The following is a 23,943-nucleotide window of genomic DNA, read 5'->3' on the forward strand; positions in this document are numbered from 1 at the left end:
CCACGTGGATTTGCGTCTCACATGTCTAAGCTTTGTTATTTTTCTGTGTGAAGATTATCTTGCATGCCACAGTGCAGTATCAGTTTATAAAACCATGCATATTATACATACATTTCTGTATTGCTGTAAGCCAATACCACATTTTAAATTAATTTAAATATGTTTCTAATGTTCCTTCGGGGTAGCCACAAAAGGCCTAAGTACATGCATGGTATCTGAGCTCATTTCTGAACTTTAGTTTGCATGCGTTCGTTTTTTGACATTTTTATTCGAATAATGTTAAGGCAGAAGCGTTATTCCTATGTCAAAGGGCTTTGCTTTCAGGCCTCTTAGGAACAATCACGAACACGTCTTTCAAATTCTGCTTTTTGCTCCTTTTTTATTTTTTATTTAATACATAATGGCCTGCCACGTTTTGAATAGACCGTCTGTTGCAGTAGGCTCGTGAATGGCAACCAAATGCCGTTAAGCATAAGAAGTACAACTGCACAAAAAAAAAACCTTAGCGTAAGACAATACAGTAGATAAAACCATCTGTTTCTCTCTCCAGTACCTCCAAGTCGGAGCTCCCTGGTCCCCGGTGGAATGGCGCAGGTTCTTAGTACGCTGCCATTTGGATTGGGATCCGACTTTCCTGTCAGAAATAACCGCTTTGAAATACAGCTGTCTGGCCCACTTAGCAGTTAATGCTCTCCAAATCCAGTCAGCGTGAAACAAGCATCTGCATCTTCTGTTTTATGTAAAATAAATGCAAATTCTGATCAGCTATGTGACTGTGATAGCAGCGCACATCGTGATTACTGAAATGGCCCGTACGGTGAAAGAGAAGAGGCGTAAAGCTTCTTTTTCTGAGCCATCATTGGGGCAAAATATCTGCCTTTTGTATAAAAGGGGCCAGATTAAGTTTAAACGATAACTGGAACGTTCGTCAAACTGGGCCAGGGTTGTACACTCACTCCGCGTGCATTATCATACAGATCCACAAAGTCCACTAAAATCACATTGTTCTATGTATATTTGACGTTTACCTTAATGTTCTAATGTACCCAGTATAATTAGATTAAGCATATGAGAATGGAAACGTAACATTTAAAGTGAGTCTTTTACAAGTTGGCATAGAGATATTTAGCTTTTAATTGCGTTTTTGGAACCGTGCCTTAATCTGCACCATAGCCTTCCCACAGTCTTTCATTTTATAAAGATTCCAGGATTATGGACAACTTTTGTCTCTCAACATTCTTAACACTTTTTGTTGTCCTCTTGGTAGCAACCACTGAGATTCTACATTGCAGCCCATTAAACAATGTTTTTTAGACTTTTTAAGTTCTTCAAAAATTCTAGAACTGGAGTTGGCATAGGAAGTAAGTCTCCTTGACTTCTCTGGGGAGCATTGTACTTTATCCAGCTGTTCTCGGACTGGAGTTGCAATCCTAACACAGTTACCACGAGGGCATAAATGCTCAGGCAAAAAATCAAAGCAGCCCATGATTGCAGCAGGAATTGGTAAAGGATTGCAGCTTCCTTATCACTTTATTTGTCACAACATCTGGCAGCTTCTCAAATGTTCCAGAATTATCTTGAGGAAGAACGTAAGCTGTATATTGTAATTCCAGCCAGGCAGCAGCAGTGACTACGTTCCACAACCACAGTGTAAAGTTTAAGATATTGGAAAAGCCACACGTAAATAACATTGCTGGTGAAAGGTTGGCTGTGGGAGATTTGTTGAAGGGCAGATGGCAAGTGCATGACTTCAAAAAGCTGTAAGCCAACGGCCATCAAATTCAGCGTTGAATAAGTTAAGCTTAAATACCTAGACACGCTTCTATGTAAAGCATAAAGGATATTTTATGGTACGAACTGGAAGAAGAAAACAGGAGCTGCCATTATTTTGCAGAAAAAAACTGTTTTCGAACAATTCAACTTAAAATGTATATGATTAGGGGAAATTGGCAGAATTAGCATATTAAAAGTAGGTCAGTAATATGAACATTTGGTATCATTATCTCTGTGCCTACTGTGCTACAATTCGGCGTCCTCTTGAAAAATATTTAAGAAGTCTTTTTAATATTGATGCAGATAAGGTGTTTGTCAACAATGTGATCGGTGCAAAATATACGCACCCTCTCCACCCTTTCCCCCTCCACACACACAACTTTGAGAAAGAGTCGCTTACAAAAAAATCCAGCTGCTAGAAGCTGATTAGTATAAAACATTCACATGTATTCAAGATCACGTAATTATTCACATTCCATTAATATATACTAATGCAACATGTCTTGACTATTTCTCTCAGTCATTTGCCTCAGATTGCATGATTGTCACTGAATTTGAGTTTTATTAACTGCTATTAGCAGTCTTTAATGAAACCTATAATTACATACTAATGCTTGAATGGACCTAAGCAGGATCTCAAATTTGTTGCAAGGATGTATGGTGGTATTAGAAAATTTAGCAACACAAAAGGATGATGGACGGAGTACTGAACAATGCAAACACTCACCCTCAGTCACAGATCTGGGTTTAATCCATTGTTCTTTTGCTCACCATGCCACCCCAGTTTGGACCCAGCCATATGCAAATCAGTCTTGACCCTGTTCCTCATGGGAACAGTCCAGCCCGAACTGCCAAGCCAGGTCCTCCCTGGACCAGAAACAAGCATCCTGGGACCGGTTTCACCCTTTATCAGCCAGGCTAGCTTGAATCCAGTGGCACAGTGAGCAAGGGACCTACGTCTGGGCATACCCTTCCCACTAGGGCAACTTTAGCAACACAAAAGGATGATGGACGGAGTGCTGAACAATGCAAACACTCACCCCCAGTCACAGATCTGGGTTTAATCCACCGTTCTTTTGCTCACCATGCCACCCCTGTTTGGACCCAGCCATATGCAAATCAGTCTTGACCCTGTTCCTCATGGGAACAGTCCAGCCCGAACTGCCAAGCCAGGTCCTCCCTGGACCGGAAACAAGCATCCTGGGACCAGTTTCAGGGTTTCACCCTTCATCAGCCAGGCTAGCTTGAATCGAGTGGCACAGTGAGCAAGGGACCCACGTCTGGGTCTGGGTCCAGTGGCATATTTGGAGAAAATTGAAAACACAATTTGAAATTGTACTATTGATAAATATGTTTGGAGAAAGTATGTCACTATGCACATCATTTAATCATGAATACTAAATTATGAATACAGACTTGTACCAATTAAGTTACTGCTCATTGCTGTTAGTTGTGTAGTACTTGAGAAAGACCTTTGTGAATAATGTGGATGGTAATTGCACTAAATGGGCCTCTATTTGCCAAAACATGTTTGATATCGAAAATACCTCTAACACCGAGATCAGAAATGTTGTTGTTGGTGATAAAAGTTTGATAGATGAAGCACAGTGTTAATGGACAATGTATCTTTGTTTGCATGCTGATGGCATGGTAGCAATGTATGAAATTAGGATTAAACAGCAGTACTCTGATAGAGCGGAGTCAAAAAACTCCAATATATATTTTAAAGAATTTCAACTGCCTTCATAGAATGCGTGACACTTAAAGTAAAACATTAACTGGGTGAAAAAGAAAGTCATTGTGTAATAAATGTATGTAAGAAAAATAAATATAAGAATTATTATCCATATTCTGAACTTGTTTTGCGCACCTAAGTTTAAATGATTTTTATCACTTTGATTTACTAAGGTTTATAAGCCTCTGTTGGGTATCCAAACTTTACTCATTCTGGAGAGGATGTACTTAAGTCATCTTAAATTGCTTCTTATATGCTAGAAGTGAACTCATTTCATGGGGATTGGAAGTGAGTTGAAAAAGTATGTTGCCAAAAACACAAAGGATCATCCACCAGCAAAACCATGAGTAATTTATTATCAGGCCAGCAGCCTTTATCAGAGTGTATCATTTTAGTCTGTGATTAAAATAGAAGGCGACTTTGTGGTAGACAGGCCTACGTCACCGTGTTAAGGTCTTGCAATGTACTCATGTCTGTGCTGCTAGCCCCTGGAGTCCCACTGCTGACTTTTGGACTACTTATGTTTTACAACTGTATTTTGTTTATTGCACATGGCGGAGGGGAACTTCATGTTTCTAGTTTAGAAGCCATAATTGTCATTGCTATTGTGGCTGTCTGCTGTTCAGTCAAAATCGGGTGACTATGACATAATAGTTTGTCATGTCAGTTCTTTAGGGTCTGTCTGAATCCAGAGGTGTTAGACGATTCTTGAGACAAGCTTTGAGACAATCCTTGGAAATACAGGAACAAGTACTGCTGTGAGCTGTTGGAGTTGACAAGTATCATTTCTTCTTCTTTGACTTTTAGGGGACAGTCAAGACTTAGTGATGGAAGACGGTGTGTAATGTTCTATCTAGTTCACGTAACACATGCATCAATTGTAATAACATATAATGTCCAATTTGTGTTCTTCTTTTATAAAATATAGAAGACCTTTATTATCGTTCAGGTAATATGCTCAGTAACTTTAGACAGTTTAGTAGCATTAACAGTTCTTCTTAGTGGGTGTCCCAGTCTCTATAACTTATATATGTCTTATCTTATGCCTAAGTATGCTTGTAAGAGGATACAGTAAATTGGCTAAACCCAACTGTAGAGCTAATCTTGATCCCTGATTTAAACGTTCTTGTTCATACAGTTCAATACCCAATATGGTTCTCATCGATTATCTCTTACTCGGCTACATAGGAGCTGTGAGTGGGTGACTGCACTGCCTAACTAGTCCTGGTTTGTGACGGTCGTACAGTGAGAGGATCTTTGCTGCAAGGAGGAAGAAGCGTCAGTCTCAAAGTGCAGAAAGATGTCTATATGTATCCATGGTGGTGTATGAACATGGGTAATTGAAATGGGTTCTCACAGGGAACATTTAGGAATTATGCTAGTCTAACTTTGTTTTCAGTATTCTCTGATAAACAAGCCATTAGACCCTGGGAAACTATTGCCCAAGCAAGAAAATAATGAGCTCTTGCTCAAATAAATTATATCAGAGTGAATCTGTGTCTGTCTAATTGTACATCTCTGCTATGTTCTGTTTTGTAACTTTAATTGTTGCTGTTTAAGGAGGTTTTTAGTGGTAGTGCCTACATAAGACATTACAGATGTAACTTTCAGCTCAGTTTTGCAAGCTTTTTGCTATTGAAGGTTTAATGCATTGGTTATGCCTTTTTGATGAAGGTAATTTAAATCTTCAATACAGGTGAAATGCTGTTACACTCTTATGGGGTGGCCCGTAGTCTATACCAGATGGGAAAACAGTGACTTTGAGACGTGTCTAGTATTTCGAAATGTGGCGCATTGAAAATACATGTAATGAATTTGGACATGCTTTCTTGAAAGTTAAAACCGTTTTCTGTTAGGAATAGAGCGTAGCGAAATATTGTTTTTTGATTGGCAACTTTTTATATTGGGTATGGTTTTAAATTCATGTTGGAGATATGATAATTTTAAAAAATGTGTAAATACATGAGTAGAAGTCATAAACAAGTACTAAAAGTATATATTCTGTTGTTTAACGTTTTTGTAAGGTGCACTCGAACATACTCAGAATTGTGACATATTTATTTTAAGATTGCTGAATTGAAATATATCAGTTATAGGGTTTTTCATATTATTTTGACACATGCTGATTTCTTACCTGCTGGAACCTATTTGATCCAGGCCTAGAGAACAATTAAGCATCCATCCTGCTTCTTTCTGTAGGAAGACGTTTTAGCTTGGTTTTCTAAAACGTGCTAACGGGAGGGGTAATCCTAGGAGCAGTACCCAGGGTAAGAAGACACATTCTAAAAGTTATTCTATCTCAATATGGACACCCCCATCTCTCAGGCTCACTGTGTTGCACGCTTCTCTAAGACAGGAGATTTTAGTTCTCAGTAATGGTATACTACTCTGAGTTTACCACAAAGAGTGAGTGAGCAGTCTCCCCAAATGGGTTCAGGTAAACAGACCTGCACTTAACTATTGTGATCTGCTGTTGCCAACTGGAGTACTGACTTAGTCTGGTCATGAGAATGGTAACTACTTACACTAAAATAAATACCTCGTGGAGCATAACCCTGTCATTCAACAGACTCTAACACTCTGTTGGTGAGCAATATTCTGCACGTTTCAGGGGACTAGTGGTAATAGTCTCCTGAACAAGAATTATACCTGTTTTCCCGGAAGGGTAAAATGAGATGAATGATGACCAAACCCACCTTGTTTGCATAATTGACTTATTTATAAAACTTAGCAATGTGCAACTGTTGTTTTTGAGTAAATGGTTCTCCCCTTTGACCTCAGTGTAGCATCTATGGCTTTCTGATTCCGAGCTCCCCACCATTATCTTTGCAGCTAACAGTTGCCCCCAACATTGTTTAACTGGTCCTACAAGTTCAGTCGGACTGTGCATTATATCAACAAGAACTTTATAATATAAAGTTTTAGTTTACTCATATCATCAGTAAATGTTGGTTTGTTTTGGCTAGCTCACAGTACCACATCAAAACCCCTAAACTGACCAGGGTACTAGTTGTAATTGGTAACCTGGACCATGACCACTATGATTCCCACGGAATTCTCGTAACAAATCTTACCCTCTCGTTTGTTACTTTTGCATGCCCATGGTATAAACAAGAAATATATGAAAATGCATTTTCAAAACATTTATTAAAATGTTTGTATTTGTGTAAAGGAAACATGAGCTGCGATGATTAAGCAGATAAGACACATAGTTGTAATAAACATTATTAGAATGGTGAAAAATACAAACAATTCAACCATATTAGCTGTTACTAATATTACTGTTTTACTAACTATCACTGATGCCTATACTAAAGAGCATAGCGGCAATATCCTCTGCCAGACCTGTTGGGATGATCTAAAGCTCATACCTTGGCATTGTGTTAGGAAGCCGGCCTAAGTGTGCAGGCTTTCTTCCTTCACAGGATAAAGGTCTGAGTCAGCAGGGCTGCATTTCAGTCACAGTTCTCAGCAGTTCCATGATAACCTCAGCATGAAGTGCTCCTCTTACTGACTGTAGCATGAATGCTGTTTATATCGTAAAACTCCGGCCTAAGGGCAGTGTGGCAGGGAAGCAGAACAACTTGTTAGTTTGTCTAGAGTAAAAAAGTTGTCTCAGACAAGCACAGAAAATAAAACGAGGGCAGCACGTTCTTATTGGAAGACTCTGGAACTAAATGTGCAAACTACAGGGTGACATGCCCATTGAGAATAAATGCATATGTTAGTTTGTCTAGAGTAAAAAAGTTGTCTCAGACGAGCAAAGAAAATAAAACTAGGGCAGCGCTTTCTGATTGTAAGACTCTGGAACTAAATGTGCAGACTACAGGGTGACATGCCCTATAAGAATAAATGCATATGTAGCACATTCTTGTGTTAAACGAAACAATGTAAAAAGTCACCACTAGAAAAAGCTGTCAAGTTAAAAAGGAAATCTAAAATGGAGACAAAGCATGGGCCTTAAAACAGTTATAAAGGGAGGCTTCTTTATTGTACCTAGCAATCACCTGAGGATCCACAGTATGCTGGCGAACCTAGGTGGTAGGGAGTATTTTTCTACAATAGATCTACGGTCGGCATATCATCACATTCCCTTAGCTAAAGAGTCTCAACCATTGACGACCTTTGTAACACCATATTGGGCATATATGTAATGCAAGTTACATTTTGGCCTAGCATCAGCAGCTAGTGTTTTCCAAAGGTTCATGGATCAGTTATTTCATGACAACGTGGTATCCAAGAATTTCAGGGTGATATTCTACTGCACACAGTAACGTTTAAGCAACATTGCAGGTTATTGGATGTTGTTAAAGATAAATTGGAAAGAGATGGTGTAACAATGGACTATATTAAGTGTCAAGTAGATTTGGGACATATTTCAAGAGACTGCATTAAACCTAAATTGTCACTTGCGAAATCCATCACTGATGCCCCTGTACAGAAAGATAAAGATTATTTAAGGGCATTCCTTGGTTTAAGTACATACTATTCTAGACTTAAATAAGGTTATGCCTTGGTTGTGCAGCCTTTGCCATGTATTTGGTAAAAAAAAAATGGCAGGTTTGTTTGGACAGAAGATAAACAGCAGACTTTTGACAAAGTGAACGAATTGATGGTAAATGCTTCAGCTATTAAACCATTTGTATATGATCACTGTTGATGCCAGCTCCTTGGGAATTGGAGCTGTTTTAAGTCAATTTGTGAACAAGAAAGAGCATACAGTAGCTTTTGCGTCAAGGGCACTCACTACAGCGGAATGTAAGTACAGCACCATATTGCGGGAAGCACTTGCATGTTCATGGACTGTAAAGCAATTTAAGATGTACATATGAGGAACCAGATTCGAGCAAAACGCTGACCATAAACGTTTAATATACATGCTTGGTGCTAGTTTGTCAAATAAAGCATCTTCTAGATTTATAAGATTAAGTTTGAGATTGTAGGAGTACAATTTTGACATAAAGTACATCACTGGAGGTAAAAATCTCTCTTTTGTCAGTGATGAGGATGACAGTAAAAGATATGTAGAAGATGAGTGTGTCATAACTGTTTACAGTGCCATTGAGAGTTGTAGAGTGTCAGGGGATGAGTGGAATGAGAACAGCACAAAGGATGTGTGTTTAAGTAATATCAAGAGATATCTCATATTGGGTTGGCTTTGCCACAGGAGTTTGAACAGTAAATTGAGATCTTTTGAGGAGGTTTGCATCTGAGTGACAAGATCATCTTTTTGGCACATCAAGGTCAGTTAGGGATCTCTGCCATGTTAGAAACATCAAATAGTATTACTTCTGGCTAGGGATTTATGTTCAAGTCAAAAAGGACATTGATAAGTGTACTGAATGTTTGTTCTGATAAACATTAGGAGGTTTACAAAAATCCCTTATGTTCTAGTGAGTAGCCCAGTAAACCATGGGAGAAGATTGGCATGAATTTTGGAGGACCATTCAATTTATTGAAAAGAAATAAAGGGTATAACATTGTAGCTATTTATTATTTTTCAAAGTGGATGTACTTTGCGTTTGTTAAAATGGCAGATGCTAATACAGCTATTACATTTTTAGATTGTGTGTTTGAATTGGAGGGTCCACTTAATGAAGTGGTGACAGATAATGGGACACATTTTATTTCCAAAGAGCTTGTAGTAATGCTATACTTTCAAATATAATATATTTAGAGAGCACTCATATGTATGTGGAAAAAAACACTAGTAAAGTATACCATAAGACCAGAAATGTTAGAGTTGATTTTGAAGCCAGGTTATTGGGTTTTGATTAAGCAACCTGTTAGAGTCAGCAAGGGAGAATCCAAGTTGACATTGCCCACTGTTGTAGAGGGAGTGCCGATGTGCTGTCTTACTCAAAAATAAAAGATGGTGTAATAAAAATGCCCTAGTTAAAATCACTAATGAGCAAGTATAATTAAGAACAGAAAGCAATGATGAGAAAACAAACAACAAACTGGGTGAAGATAAAGAAACAGATTGGTATAAATTTGGTGAACTTTCACACGCCGATGGATTACAAAACATTGTGAATGATGCAACTGTTGGGGAGTATTCTCATTCACTACGAGAGAGGACAGAAGTCAGTAATGGGAGAAACTGTACTAGAAGCTTTAGAATTAGAATCACTGCAGTTAAATTAAAAGGCTATGCCAGATAATAGTTTTATATATGTTTACCTGTGCATTTTCCCTTTTTTTTTTTTTTTTTTTTTAGGAAATGAGGAGATGGTGTTTGTGTAATGTTGTAGTTTATGATAAGTAGTTTATATAGAATGCGCTTTCGTCACTGTTATGTCATGAATGATTCTAGAATGTAGAGTTGAAGACAGCACTTTATGCTGGTTGACCTGGAGAGACGTTGTGGGTTTCAGTTTCTTTTAATAAACTTGGAGTTTTACAAGAACTTCTGGATCAAATGGAGTTCTGTTCCACTTATGCCATGTATCATATAATGGATATTGCAAATAGAGCTTTGTGGTATTTAAAAGGAAGAGGACCATGAAGGACAATCTCATTGTCCTGTATCACCTATGAATCGTTGTGATGTGGTAGCTGTTGGAGTCTGTTCCCATCTCTGTAATTGAGCAAGAAGACCACCAGCGCTCTTTGGAAGCACTTTTGGATCCCTGCGTACCCTTTTGAACCAGAGAAGTTATCAGATGCACTCTAGGTGCTGAGCCATTCCTAAAGAGAGAGAGAGTACCATACAGGTGCCTTTGACTTTTGCTGGGAGACCGCGAATTCTCGCATTATTTCTTCTGAAACAAACTTATGCTTCCTTAAGTGCACTTGCTCCATGAGGTCTATTACTTATTCATGAAAGTCCTGTTATGAGGGTTGCATTAATGTCAGCACTGTCGTTTTCAGTGACACTTTTAGAGAGTTGTGTTGGTCCACCTTAAGCAGAGTGAGTTCTGTCAGTACTGCTTGAGCCTCCGTTAGCTTCCAGGATAGCGTCCAGTTTGTCAAATTGTGAAAGAAAAATGTCCTTGCATTTGTGAAGTGTAGTTTAAATTTTATTTTGCTTGTCTTCATAATTTTTTACCCCCGAAAGAAACTTCCTCGTTTTTTCATTCAGTAGGAAATACTGCAAACCAGTTCTTCATTCTCCCTTAGTGGATTCAGAAATATAATATAACCAAGAAAACATACTATAACTAGAATCTAAAACATTGTTCTCCACAGATCAAAACAATGATCAAGTTATTCGAAACAATAGAGCCTCTGACCTCCCTAGTATAAGACCAGGGGACAGTTGATTCATATCCAAGATATATTGAAAACTTTGTATACTTATATCTTACGTCACCGATAGCTATTAGTGGAGGAACAAATTAATGAGATAGTCATCAAAACAGGTTTGGAAGTGTCCCCGGAAACCTTGGGTGAGAATAATCCTTGTCTCCGTGTCCTTAATAGAATTGAAACTTTCCTTCTTGAATGCTAGGAAATCTTTCATTCCATGTCAGGACAGGAGGCAAAGATTATGCTTGTTCACAGCTTTTCCACTACCAAGGATGCCATATCCAAGATAGGCTTAAAGTAAAGCCTCTTGAATTTAGAGCCGATGACCAGTCAGTCGTGTTAAGGACATCCTCCAATCTGGCACCCAGAGTGAAAGCCTTCAAAGCCAGAGCTCCTCTCACCGAGTGGGCACCAAAGTTTGACAGGTTAATGCCAGCTTCTTGCATTACCCGGTGAACCCTCCTGGCAGTTGCTGGAGAAAAGACATGTTAGAAAGGTTTCTTGAGGGAAATTAACAATTGCCTCACACCTGGAGGTCGAAATTCCTCTATCATGCTCCTGTAGGCCTTCAAACATCGCACTGTGCATAACTTTCATGTTTTGTCAAACGCTGGGTAAGAGACCACCCTGAAATTCGACTTCGTTCTCCATGAGATATGGAATGTCACTCCTTCTGGGGTAAAAAAAACTCTGCCCGTACTATCAAGAGCCTGGACACCTGAGGCTGTACAGCAAAATATTAAGCTAAAAGACAAAACTAGTTTCCTGGGTGGGGAGGGAGTTCCGTATGACATAAAAAATCATTTCTCTGCAAGGATTTGAAGAGACTTGGTACCTGATTTACATTCCATAAGGTGAAATATCTGGGTTCTGGGGGTAACGCCAGAAGGATCCCCCTCATGAGGTTGTATAATTATGGATGCTCACCTACCTGGTAATCCTGTATATGGACATGTCCTGTGGAAATGCCTGACCTAAAGGTATTCACTGTCATGTAGACTATGCCTTGAGATGCCAAGAACTTCATAACCTGGACAACGGTGGACCCCAAGGGATCGCTACCTGTTTGTACACACCAACAAACCCACCTTTACCATGCTGATTTGAATCGCTTGGTGGTACTGTCCACCCATGCCGTGGCCAACATCTTCTCAGCTTCTGCTGAAAGTCCTGGGACTGTCCATATTTCCCTATAATCCTCCATGCCATGAGAGGCAGTCTACCTTGGAGGATTAACAGGTGAGGATTCCCTAGATGATCTCGTAGAAGATTAGAAGATCTGGAGCATGGGGTAAAAGGATTGGAGAATCCCAGGAAAGTCCCAAGAACTGGAAACCACACTTGCAAACTCAAGTATGGTGTGATGAGGAATACCTTTGCCTCCACAGTTGAATAGCACATTATCCTTGCAAAAGGGGGAAGGGCATATCCCTGTTCCCCTAACCAATCTTGCAAGAAGGCATCCATTGCTGTGGCCAGAGGATCCCACTTCCAACTGAAATACTGTTTCACCTAATGGCCCAGGTGAGACGCAAAGAGATCCACTGTGAATGGGCCCACCGTTTGTCGAGCAACTTGAAAACCTGTGAATCCAGTTGCCACAGGCATGTTCTGCCAAGATCTTCAGTCGGGTCCCACCGAGGTGATTGATGTACCAGACTGCTGACAGATTGTCAGCCTTCAGTAGGACGCAGCCATTCGCCTTTTCCTTGGTCCAACATTGGACTGCGAAGGATCCTGCCATTAATTTCAGGAGGTTTTGGTAGCTGTTGTTCTGCTTCTGACTACTTTCCTCCTGTAAAGGATTCCCCACATCACGCTCCCCATTGGGACTAGCTGACATACTGGAGATTATTACGATATCTGCATCGGAACTGAAAATGGCTCTGCCATTCCACGCCTCCAAGTGGACCAGCTACCACCGCATCACTTCTTTGACTTGACCTCCTCCATCAGAGGAACTTGCTCTGAATATTGGAGACCTCTGCGGAGGTGAAAAACCATGAGTCCCTGAAGGGCCATATAATGCATTAAGCCCAAGAAGATTGTCTGGATGGAAGTTAAGTGACCTACCACCCGGGCCATCTGGCTTAGTAAAGTCGTCGGTTTGGGCAGAATATGCCTCAGTTCTCTTTGGATATTTGCAATCTTTCAAGATGGTAAGCTGAGGGCCTTTTCCGTCGAGTTGATGGCGAAACCCAGGAAGGTTGTCTGCTTGGACGGGGTCAATGGGAATTTCTTCCCATTTATAAGAAAACCCAAGCCTTCGAATACATGAATTGTCACCTGCAGTTGCACTTGCAGTCTGGTAGGACATTGATTCAGAAGAAGGGAATCAACCAGGTAGATAATCAGACGGAAACCGTGGGCACACGGCAATCAAAGAGATTTGACTGCCGGCTTGAGCACCTTAGTGAAGTACTAATGGGCCAAGGAGAGACCAAAAGGCAGGGTTGTAAACCTGTAGACTTTCTCCCACCATATGAACTACAGGAATCTACAGTGGGACGTGAAGAGAGGGACTGTGAGGTACACATCTTTGAAGTTGAGATGGACCATCCAATCCTGCGGCTGCTGCAAATCCCGCAGTAGATGAATGCCTTCCATCTTGAAATTGCAGTAAACCAACCACCCGTTTCACTCCTTGAGGTTTATCATGGGCCATTGGCCTTCATCCTGTTTTACACAAGGAAAATGTTGCTGAGAAAACCCCCCAGTTGGAGGTTTGACAGGGCGACAGCGTGTTGTGCAGCAGGTCTGTCACCTCTTGCTCAATCAGGACACATTGTGCCTCCGAAAAGACCAAGGGACGTAGCCGGAGTTGTTGCACTGGGGAACTGTAAAATTCAATGTGGAACCCTCGGACCATCCGAAGGACCCTTGCGTCCAGGGTTATCCTTCTCCATTGTATAGGAACATTGGCAGCCGATCCCTCACTCTTAGTTGGCAAGAAGGGCAAACGCTCACCTGATTGGAAACTGTGAAACTATCCTTTGGCAGATCCTTGTGCACCACAAACCCTCTGAACTCTCTTGGAGGGGAAGAACTCCCTCAGTCTGGATTGATCATGCCACCGGGTCTTGCGGTAGCTTTGGCCTCTAGGAGGGTCTTGAGTGTAGAAGTTGACAGTCTAGCGCCCCCTGCCACGATCGTCCCTGACAAAAATTTGAGGGTGAAATATTTAAATCATGGAGGCCTGCGCCTTGTCAAGGAACATAAAGGTTGACACAAACTTCCCTAATTCTTTCATAAAAGGCTCTCCAAATAGCCTTCCTTGGGCAGTGGCCCCCTCTTCTGTGGAAGCAAGGTGCCCCAGTTTGAGGTCCACTTTGATTAATAGAGAACACCACCTCTCTGTGGATAAAGTGCATTTCACATTTCTGAGAAATATTATGGTATTTTGCACCCATCCCGAGATGATGGCTAGAGGGACAGGGTTGTCTGACTATTTTGCCTCTCTGCCAGGTCCAGAATCTTAGTCAGGGGCCCTATAACGTCCAAGAGTTTGTCCTTGCAGGACCTTCAGGACCTCTTGATGCCCATATTAGGGTCGCAAATATACTTTGCTCAGAAGGAGGCCGTTTTATTGATGCCAGGAGTGAGGGCCACTTTTCCTGCCTGTGAGGGGCATGGACATTCTGCTGGGAGACTGATTCACACCTCCTTTTCGAGGGGCTTTCATATGTGGGCTGCCACGTATTTGGTGACTGTGGTGGATGCAGACCATTCAGTAGACATGGGACGAATGAGGTTGTTCGGGTCCAGCATTTCAGAGTGATCCTCGGGGTCATTCTGTGAGGGATCAGTGGTAGGCGATGGAAGCCATGGTTTGGAAGGGCCCACCTTATCATTATAATGCCCCCGCAAGTCATCGTAAACTCCCTCCCTTTAACACGGGCAGAAAGGGGGAAAAGGCATGTCATCTGGCGCGCGGCCCAGTAGCACCTCGGGGTCTTCATGTAGGCCGGTAGATCTGACAAAGAATGCCTTTTTGAGGAGCTCATATGCGCTTGTGTCCGCTTTGCACTTGTTAGGATGCTGTGCAGCCTGGTCAGGCATTGTGAGGGAACCTCTGGGACGGGGAGCATCCATAGTTATACAGAGGGTAGTTGGGGATGAGAATGCTATTTGCATACAGCACCTCTCCAGTTGCGTGATCGCTGTGGCCACATCTTGCTGGATTGAGGCCTCTACTGCCTCACAGAATTCATCCTCAATAGGGAGCACTGAGATGGACTCCTTTTCTATATATTCACCCTCCATTTTTATGAGCTTTGTCTAACTGCTTATAATTAGAAAAGCACCTCTTGGGGTTGTTAGTGTGGTACTGGAACGACACCAGTGGCTCTGAACATGCTAAATATTGTACAGTGGGGATTACACTGGTGCTAACCACCCCATAATGAATCTGAAGGGTTAATATGAAGCGTGTTTGACTTCCAGGCGTCCCGGCTGGAAATTGACTAAGGCATGGGCTCCGCGGGGCAGGCTGCTCATCCGAAATCTTCTGAGGATGAGTTTGCTGCCCGCAGAGCAACGAGATGCGTGTAGCGTGTCTGCCTAAGATTTAGCGCCCTCAAGGGGCCAAATTTACCACCGCACTCGTGCTGTAGTGGCGGCGCTTGTCTGCAAGGAAAAATCCTCGTTAGAATATACTTCCACAAAATAGCATTAATAACAGAGGAAAAGAACACTCATCTGTCCACATTCCAGAGCAGGATAGAAAGAGGAAGTTACATAGGAAGACGAGCATTATGAAGACAAGAGACTTTTCATTGGTCAAATGTTTGTTTCCTTTCCCGTGGTTTGATGGGAAAGGTAGTTTGTTTACATTGAAGTGCTGGAGCATGGAAATAAAAGAAAGTAGAGCATAATCCTCGCCTTCGGTCCTGATATAGAATTGTCTTTCACTTGTTTTTCCATTGTGTGTACAGTGTAGTAAATCCAGCTTGTTTTTGCTCACACCATTGGAGTTGCACTGTTTTACTACTACAGATGGCTTGTATCCATTTACCATGCACTACTGGCCCTCCGATTGCCTTGTTGCGTGTCATGTAAGAAACCGTACGTTCTTACGCTTAGTTTTGGAATAGGACAGAAAGTAGACCGTGGCATCAAAACAAACTTGCCCCCATAGGTGTATCAGTTAGCCAAAAAAAAAAGAAGCACCCATTTTGCACATCAGGGCGGTTTGTACCTTTAAAGACAAGCAGTATAGATGTTGTGGCAAACTAAATACATTTGTGCCTGCTTCAGGCAATGTTTGTGGTAATATCAGGTAAATCAACAAAACAGCCCAGTAGGCCATAAAAGAGGCCCACAAATAGCTTTAAAAAAACGCCCTGCACACTGACCTGTCTGACCAGCCCTATTGGCACTGCTAGATTTCTCTATAGGCAAATCCGCCCCTACTTAGGTCGCTTAAGTTTATTTTACCCTTCATCCATGTCATATATAAGGTAAAGCATAAATTCATGTTATGTTCAACTTTTTCATTTCAAAAACATCATTTCTGTGGATAAATAATTGTGTTGGTCCCATGAAACTAGCGGTGTAAATGTTATGGCTAGTCAAATATGTGCTAGTTCTTTGCTTTGGTATTGAAAGTTCGCTTCAACAAACTTAACTAGCAGTGGTTGGTACGTCAGCTAATGTCTACGTCTAGCCTTTTGGTCCTAAATTGATGGAATTGAGCTCCGTGGGATATGGTGGTTCTTTTGACTGCTAATTACTTAAAACAGAGAGGGGGCTGTTCAAAAGATCCTTAGATTGTGTCCCTGCTCATTTTGCTAAACCATCAGCTATTTTTATAGTGCTTGCCTGCCTGGGGAATAGGCTATGTGAAAGCAACCAATTAAAAAGTGGGGTTTGATAGTGCTTGTAAACAGCATGTCTGAGGTAAGTCAGCAGGCTTTGGTTTGACTTGTTTGGGGTGGGCATTCATCAGCTGCATGAATGTGTGCAACGGATGGATACTTTCATGGAACAATATACACCCTGTAATCGGAAATCCTTTTAATGACTGTGCTTAACTAGCTTGGCGTGGGAGAAGGGGAATCTAAAAACTGTAGCCACATCACGGAGAGTTTGTTTTTCACTCTGTTTCATCGTTCTCTTCTCTCTAGGACATTGAGTCATTGATGTCCGAGGGAAACAAATCTCGAACTGTGGCTGCGACTAACATGAATGAGGAAAGTAGTCGATCCCACGCAGTGTTCAGCATCATTGTGACTCAGACTCTGTATGACCACCAATCTGGTGTAAGTATTTAAAGCTGCTGCTTCCTTCCTTCCTTGCATGGAATTTGGGGAAGCATTGTAATAGTGTAGATGCTTTTGAGAATAGTTGTGCGCATCACTGTAATTTTGTGTGTTCTAGATTGTCATAGAGTTCAGCATTGCATGCTTTCACTATTCGTCCACCGTCTTTCTTCTGATAGAAGATAGCCCCAGTTTAGTTGCCTCTATATACTCAATGAGAACTATTGAGAACCCATGTCCTGTAAATAGTTTTTGGTACAGTGACAAAATGCTTTTGATACTTTAACTTTACTGTATTCTAACTCAGTACAAAGCAGGGTCAGTGACAACAAGAAGTGCAGTGGAGGACTATGGCTAGTGTATAAAACATCTCTATTGACTACCTTGCTCAAAGAAAACTCAATTTATATGCTGCTCACCACTCTCAACTTTCACTACCTCTTTTCTTTTAATCTAACAACCACCTCCACACAACACAAAACAATATTTGCAGATGCCCTCAATGGATACCATCCAGCCTATGTATCTGAAGAGAACTCAACACATGCTTCAACAGACAGGATCTCCAGGAGACCACAGACCTTCTAAACGAGTCTTGAACCGCTCAATTACCCATAAATTGTCATCGGAGATACAAATGATGCAGGCACATAACCTCAATGTCATATTTACCACAATGGAGCAATCCCTGCATAATTTACACCTTCAGGCAAGGATGAGATCAGAAGCAATATAAAAGTAATGGTGGTTCTAGGAGGAAATGGGCAAGGAAGGAATAGAAAGTAATGGGGAAGTTTTGGGAATGGAAAGAAAAGGTATGATAAACTGTAAAAAGGAAGGTTTCATTGCCATAGTACAGTAAAAAATTAATCAGCACTTACCATCATAACACCCTGGTTTAAGCAGTAATCTTCACAGAAAGACCGGCATCAACTAGAAGAGCTTAAAAATAATCAACTGCCCTGACATAAATAAAGTTATGCTTGAAAAGTCTGAAATATATGTAAAATCTTACTGAGATGAACAAACATCAAAATAAATCACTAAAGTACCCACCATTAACCTTTTGTTATATGTTTATGCTCATTGCTATTCCAAATCTTCAGTGATGAGCATTTGTACTTCTCTGTATCTACACTGACAAAATGTAGTCCTTCTGAATTTTTGGCCTGTGTCAGTGGCTGGTGTAGAAAATCTAGACCAAACATTTGCCTGAAGTGAGTCTGCCTGAGCTGATGCCCCTGCCAACAGAAGCAGAACTCTGCAAAGTCCTTGACCTAGTGTTGTTGTTGGCCAAACAAAGGGCAATTATGTAATAGAAGTCCCCAAGTGTCTCTCATATAAGGATTTGGATAACCGATGTACAGAAGTGGACTGAGACTGAGAGCTGAAAAAAATAAGACACGCACAACAATGCCTTCTTCACAATCTCGAGATGCACTTTTGAGAGAATTCATGAATAGGAGTAATAGTGATAGGCCTCTATAGACTAGTAGGCGTATGGATTGACTTAAGATTTGCTGCAAGCTTCCCTTAGCTGAGCAGCACCCTTCCTAACCTCCATGCAAGTGGAACACCCCATTGTGTCTAATATAGATATGGTGACATGCATAAAATCTGTGTGTACACAGCTCTCCAATAGATGTTGTGCCCCAGTTTCTATCACACTAGCATAGTCTTGTGTAGACATAATGACCCTGTTTGTATATACTCACACCAGCCAAAAGAGAATGAGCACTGTAATTGGGTGAACATATGAACACTCCTGCCATCTGAATACTTGAACAGTTTGTCTATGCTATAGTATTTCTTGTGTCACACCAGCATGTCTCTGAGCACGATTGTCATCTGTGTATGTTTTGATATGGCTTAGCTGGCACTGCCCTCACTGATTGGAACATCTCAACACAACCTTTACATGTTTGCTTCTTCTTTAGGACAAGCCTCTGCAAACAAGACATGTTAACAAGTCTAAATGCTCCACCAGGTTCTCTCATCCAAAACCTAGAATGCTTTTAAGTGTGAAAAGCGATTCCCATTTCCCCCCCCCCCCAAAGTTTATTCTTTAAGGCATATAATAAAATATTTTTTTCATTGCATCTTCTTTCTACTATGACCTTTTTATTTCGCTTGATTAGAATTCTGGAGAAAAAGTCAGCAAGCTTAGTTTGGTGGATCTGGCTGGAAGTGAAAGAGTGTCCAAGACCGGAGCTGCAGGGGAGCGTCTGAAGGAGGGCAGCAACATAAACAAGTAAGAAGTTCCAGATGATGTAGCTCAATAAATCATCTATCACAAGCAGAAATTGCCTGATGCTCTCCCTGTATGTTTACAAACCTGCTTCTGGTCATATTCTTACTCTGTTTGACTTCAAGTTTAATAATACACTCTAGCTCAAGTAAGTCTGTGTTGGACACACCTTCACATTTTCATAGAAGTGCTCAAGAAAATCTTGCAGTTTCATGGCAAGAGTCGATCAATTGCTTAGAGACATAGTTGTAGAAATAATCATAATTAGTTCATGTGAAATGCACTTTGGACGCATGTCTAAATTATGAAACCTACATTTCTGATGGATACTTCTAACTGCACATTCAACACCTTGTGAAAATCCCTGGTGCCAGCCTGGATGTTATCGATTTTTTTTTTTTATTGCTGCTGTGCACAAGCAGGTGGAGTCTTGCGGCTCCGTGTCAACAGTGTCCCACCCTGAAAGAGACACAAAAGTCACATATAAACAAAACCCCTGCATGCTGATGTCAATTCCTTTTTTTTGTGCCTTCGAACGTGAATCCGAAGCTAGCTCCTTTTTTCCTCGTCAGTTTGCAAGCTCTTTTTCCTTAAGAAATTATGTTTACAGTGTGCAAGGAAAATGTCACCACCTAGAACCATAACCTTTACACCTTGTAGGGATTGTTACAAATTAATGTCTGTGACGGATCCTCACGAGGTGTCCTTTGGTGTCTAGGGTCAAGCCTCAACTGCAAGAAATGTGCCCTGATGAATCGGTAGGAGATCTGGGACCCCAAAGCCAAGCTGTACATTGCTGAACATAATCGGTTCCTGTTTTCGGGTCTGATCCTGTGACAGATCATAGTAGAACTCCAAGGTTTTGGGCAAGTTTAAATCGAAGAAGAGTCACAGGAATTCCAAGCAGCCTCATCCCATCCAACCTACATTTGGTAATTACTGTGAATTGGGGATGATGTTTCCCCAAAATACTATAGTGACACTTTCTGTTTGGACCTACAAGAAGCGGCTGTGCTAGACAAATTACCCACCACAGGACAGTTGTGCTCTCAAATCCCACACCGGTCCTTCTACGGAAGAGTCTGCATCCTTCACTATGGTTAATAGAAAGGAAGCTGAATTCCTAGATTTGCAACTACCCTCCATTGAAGTGAAGACTGACATGCTGACAGAGGTCTTACAGCTGGGACCATCTTCTTTGGAACTCTGTTTAAGAAAGCTCTTATTGATATATTTTTGGGCACTTAAACCTTTTTTATGCCTCCTAGTGATTAGGTGAGTGTCATGTTTCTACAAGCAGAAAGTCCAGGCTGTTTTGAACAAGGGAGTTGTAGAGAGGGTTCCGGCTTTGGATATAAGGATTTCAAGCCACTCCAGTTATTTCTTGAAGCTGAAGGCCTTCGTTCTGCTTTAGATCTTTGCCCCCTTAATTTATTCCTGAAAATGGACAAATACAGGATGCTTACCTTGACCCAAGTTCTGACTGCCCTAGATGCAGAAGACTTGGATGTAGTGCTGGATCTGCAGAAGACCTAGTTTTACATTCTTGTCATGTAGTCCCAAAGGCTTTACTTGCTGTTCATAGTAGGCAAGGAGCATTTCAGTTTTCCATGCTTCTCTTCGGCTTTACCAGTGCCCCTCAGGTATTCAGGAAAATGACGCAATGGATGTAGCACTTCTTCGGTGGTTCGGCATAGCAATCTTCACCTTATATTGACGGCTGGCTGCTGAAGGCTGGCTCACCACAGGCAGTCATAGGCTATCTCCAGACGACGGTGAACCTTTTAACATCTTTGAGCTTCTCAATCAATGTACCAAAGTGCCACATGACTCCTTCACGGTGTCTCCCGTTCATCAAAGCTGTCCCAGATACGGTGGAGTTTTGCCCCTTCCCTCTGGTTTAGCTAGTCCAGGACTTTCAAGCTATGATCCTAATGGTTCAGCCTCAATCCTGGCCCTCAGTGGGGAGTGAAACTTCTTGGCCTCCTAGCCACCTGCATGCGACTTGTGGACTATGTCAGATGGCACATGCGGGCACTGTAGTGGGTTCTGAAGTCTCAATGACCTCAGAACGAATTCAACCTGTCAGATTCCGTCCAGGTTTCGGCGGAGACTGCAAAAGACCTGCAGTGGTGGCTACTCTACAACAATTGGACCAGTGGAAGATCCTTCTCCCTACCCCACCCAGAGATGACTGTGATGATGGATGTGTTGCTGTTCGGTTGGGTCAGCCGTCTGAGTGGTGTACTGGATCCTGTGGCAGCTACATCCAGAGGTGGCACAGGGCGTAATCTAGCAGTGGGGAGAACTCTGGCTTGACCTTTTCGCCATCACTGAGAACATGCAATGTCAGCACTTTGGCATGCTGGAGTTTCCAGAAAGCTGCTTTTATGGAAGCACATTCCGCCTAGAGTGGAACTTGGGACTTCGGTATGCCTTCCTGCCACTGCCTCTTCTGCCCAGGATTCTGAAGATCATCAGGAATGGTCTGGCCTAAGTCATCTTAGTGGCTCTGGATTGAGATGGGAAAGTGACATTAACATCTGTCCTCCGATCAGGTTGCTGTTTCGGGAGGATCTGCGGATTGCAGCAGCGAAGCAGGGTCTTGCATCTAGGGCTACGCATTGTACACCCCCATGGGTAGAGATTGAGAATTGACAGTTGACAGCCTTTGAATTCCCTCCTGAGTTAATGAATGTTATTTTAGCGGCAGGGTGTCCCTTGATAAAACTGTTTGCACCGGAGGCTGGGATAAGTTTGTGGGCTTGTGTAATTTTCATGTACAGACCTATTAAAAGCAAAGCTGTTGGATGTTTTACCTTTTGTGCTGTATTTAGCCCAGGAAGGACTTGCTGTGCACACTGTTAAAGGTTATTTGTTGGCCCTTTCTGCCGTTTTGCATTTACTGAACAACTGTCCTTGTTTAAATCACCAGTTATGCATTTCCTTAAAGGTTTGGTTCACGTGTTTCCTCCCACACCCTTTGTGATGCCACAGTGTGATATCAACATACTTCTCACTCTCCGCCTTTTAGCCAGTGCTGCCATTGCATCTTCTTACTCTCGAAACAGTCTCTCATAACAGTAGCTTCAGCTCATTGCGTGAATGAGCTACAAACTCTGTTTTTTCATTCACTGTACACCACCTTTTTCCAGACAAACTGGTGTTGAGGACTGGGGCGCAATTCGTGCCGAAGGTAATGATAGCTTTTCATGTCAGACAACTCATCACTCTTCCAGCATTATTTGCTCCACTTCACCCTTCAAAAGATGGGAAGAGGCGTCCCGGTTTGGACTCCAAAAAAACCTTGAGCTTTTATATTTATCGTACCAAGAACCCTTGAGTGGATGATCAACAGTTTGTATGGTTCGCTGGTGCGTAAAAGGATCAGGAGATGCAGAAAATGACCATATCAAGGTGGATAGTCCTCTGTATCATGACTTGCTATGCATTGGCCAAGAAGCAGCTTCCAGAAGGTCGTGGGGCTCATTTGACCCGAGTCCAGGGTGCTATCACTGCACTGGCATATGGGGTACCTGTCTTGAATATCTGTCAAGCCACGACACGGGAACCAATTCATATTCCTTGATAGCCAGGTCAGGCAGGAGGGGCAATTTGCCTGTTTGTTCCTGTAGGACTTTTGGTTGAGCTATTTTACATACCCGCCCCTCTGGGGGGTACCGTTTTGGTATCTATTCATAAGATGAGTAATTTGTGGTTTGAAGTCTACATCAGAAGAACATGTTACTGAACCTTTGTTAATGCTCTTTCTGGTGTATGTATACTCTAACTGCAGATTCCTCATTGATCTACTGTTTAACCGTTCTATTGGACTGTTTTATCTGTTTATTAAAAGGTCCCACTTTAGTGATCTGCACATTGTCGGGTCCAGTCTGATGTCTGGGGATATTCACAAGGGGAGGAATCTGCAGTTAGAAGTGTCCATCAGAATTAGAAAGAACAAAAAGAAGCATTACAGAAGCTAAATAGCTCGTTCATTGTCCATATTATCTGACCTGTTACTTTTGTGTCTAGATTTTCTTCTATTCCTTGGTACTTGTAAACACCATTAAAGTTTATGTTTGCAGCTAAGTCTGTGATTGAATGGCATTTTTGCACATTAAAAGGCATCTATATCTCTGCATGATTTAATCAACCACATAAGAGAGACAATGTCCAGATTTCAGCATGTATCTTAGTTCTGTTATTTTAAAATGTCAGTCTAACCTTTTCTGGCCTTTGATTCCTAGCATAAGTTCAGGTCTGCAAAATGTCCTGTTTTAGATCACATGCTGTACTCACGTCTGCTTTGTAATGTTGTGCTTGCACGATTCAAGTTGCTTTTGGAGAAGGCTTTTGGTTTCAAGGTGACTTGTGATACCTCCCCTAAATCCTGCGATGCACTAGGAAATAGAGCCTCACCCTAGATTGTTTTCGCCTTTGGTTTTGAACATGTTTGAGAGCCTTGTTACTGCTCTGTACCTAAGCCCATATTTTAAAGCTGGAGGCACATGGAGCTGATCTTAAGGACACTGAGTGGATAGGTGTGTTGGGGGAGGGGAGAGGAACAAAACTCTTGTAGTAACAAATTGCTGTTGTCAGACCAGCACTGATACCCTCTGCCTATCATGTGCCTTTTGCTCCAAAAAGAAGATTCGGTACCAAAATGACTGAAG

General features: G+C 41.7%; 1 protein-coding gene across 3 annotated transcripts in view; it reads left to right on the top strand.

Annotated features, from left to right (window-relative positions):
* The window catches only part of KIF13A (kinesin family member 13A), a 733,240-nt gene that overhangs the window by 344,019 nt on the left and 365,278 nt on the right, over window positions 1-23,943 (top strand). For all 3 annotated transcript variants that reach the window (XM_069218350.1, XM_069218331.1, XM_069218342.1), the window contains 2 exons: window positions 16,885-17,019; window positions 19,158-19,270. In XM_069218350.1, coding sequence (XP_069074451.1) covers window positions 16,885-17,019; window positions 19,158-19,270 — 248 coding nt within the window. The remainder of the gene's footprint in view (window positions 1-16,884; window positions 17,020-19,157; window positions 19,271-23,943) is intronic.

The sequence above is a fragment of the Pleurodeles waltl genome, chromosome 2_1, assembly GCF_031143425.1.
Source record: "Pleurodeles waltl isolate 20211129_DDA chromosome 2_1, aPleWal1.hap1.20221129, whole genome shotgun sequence".
NCBI lineage: Eukaryota > Metazoa > Chordata > Amphibia > Caudata > Salamandridae > Pleurodeles > Pleurodeles waltl.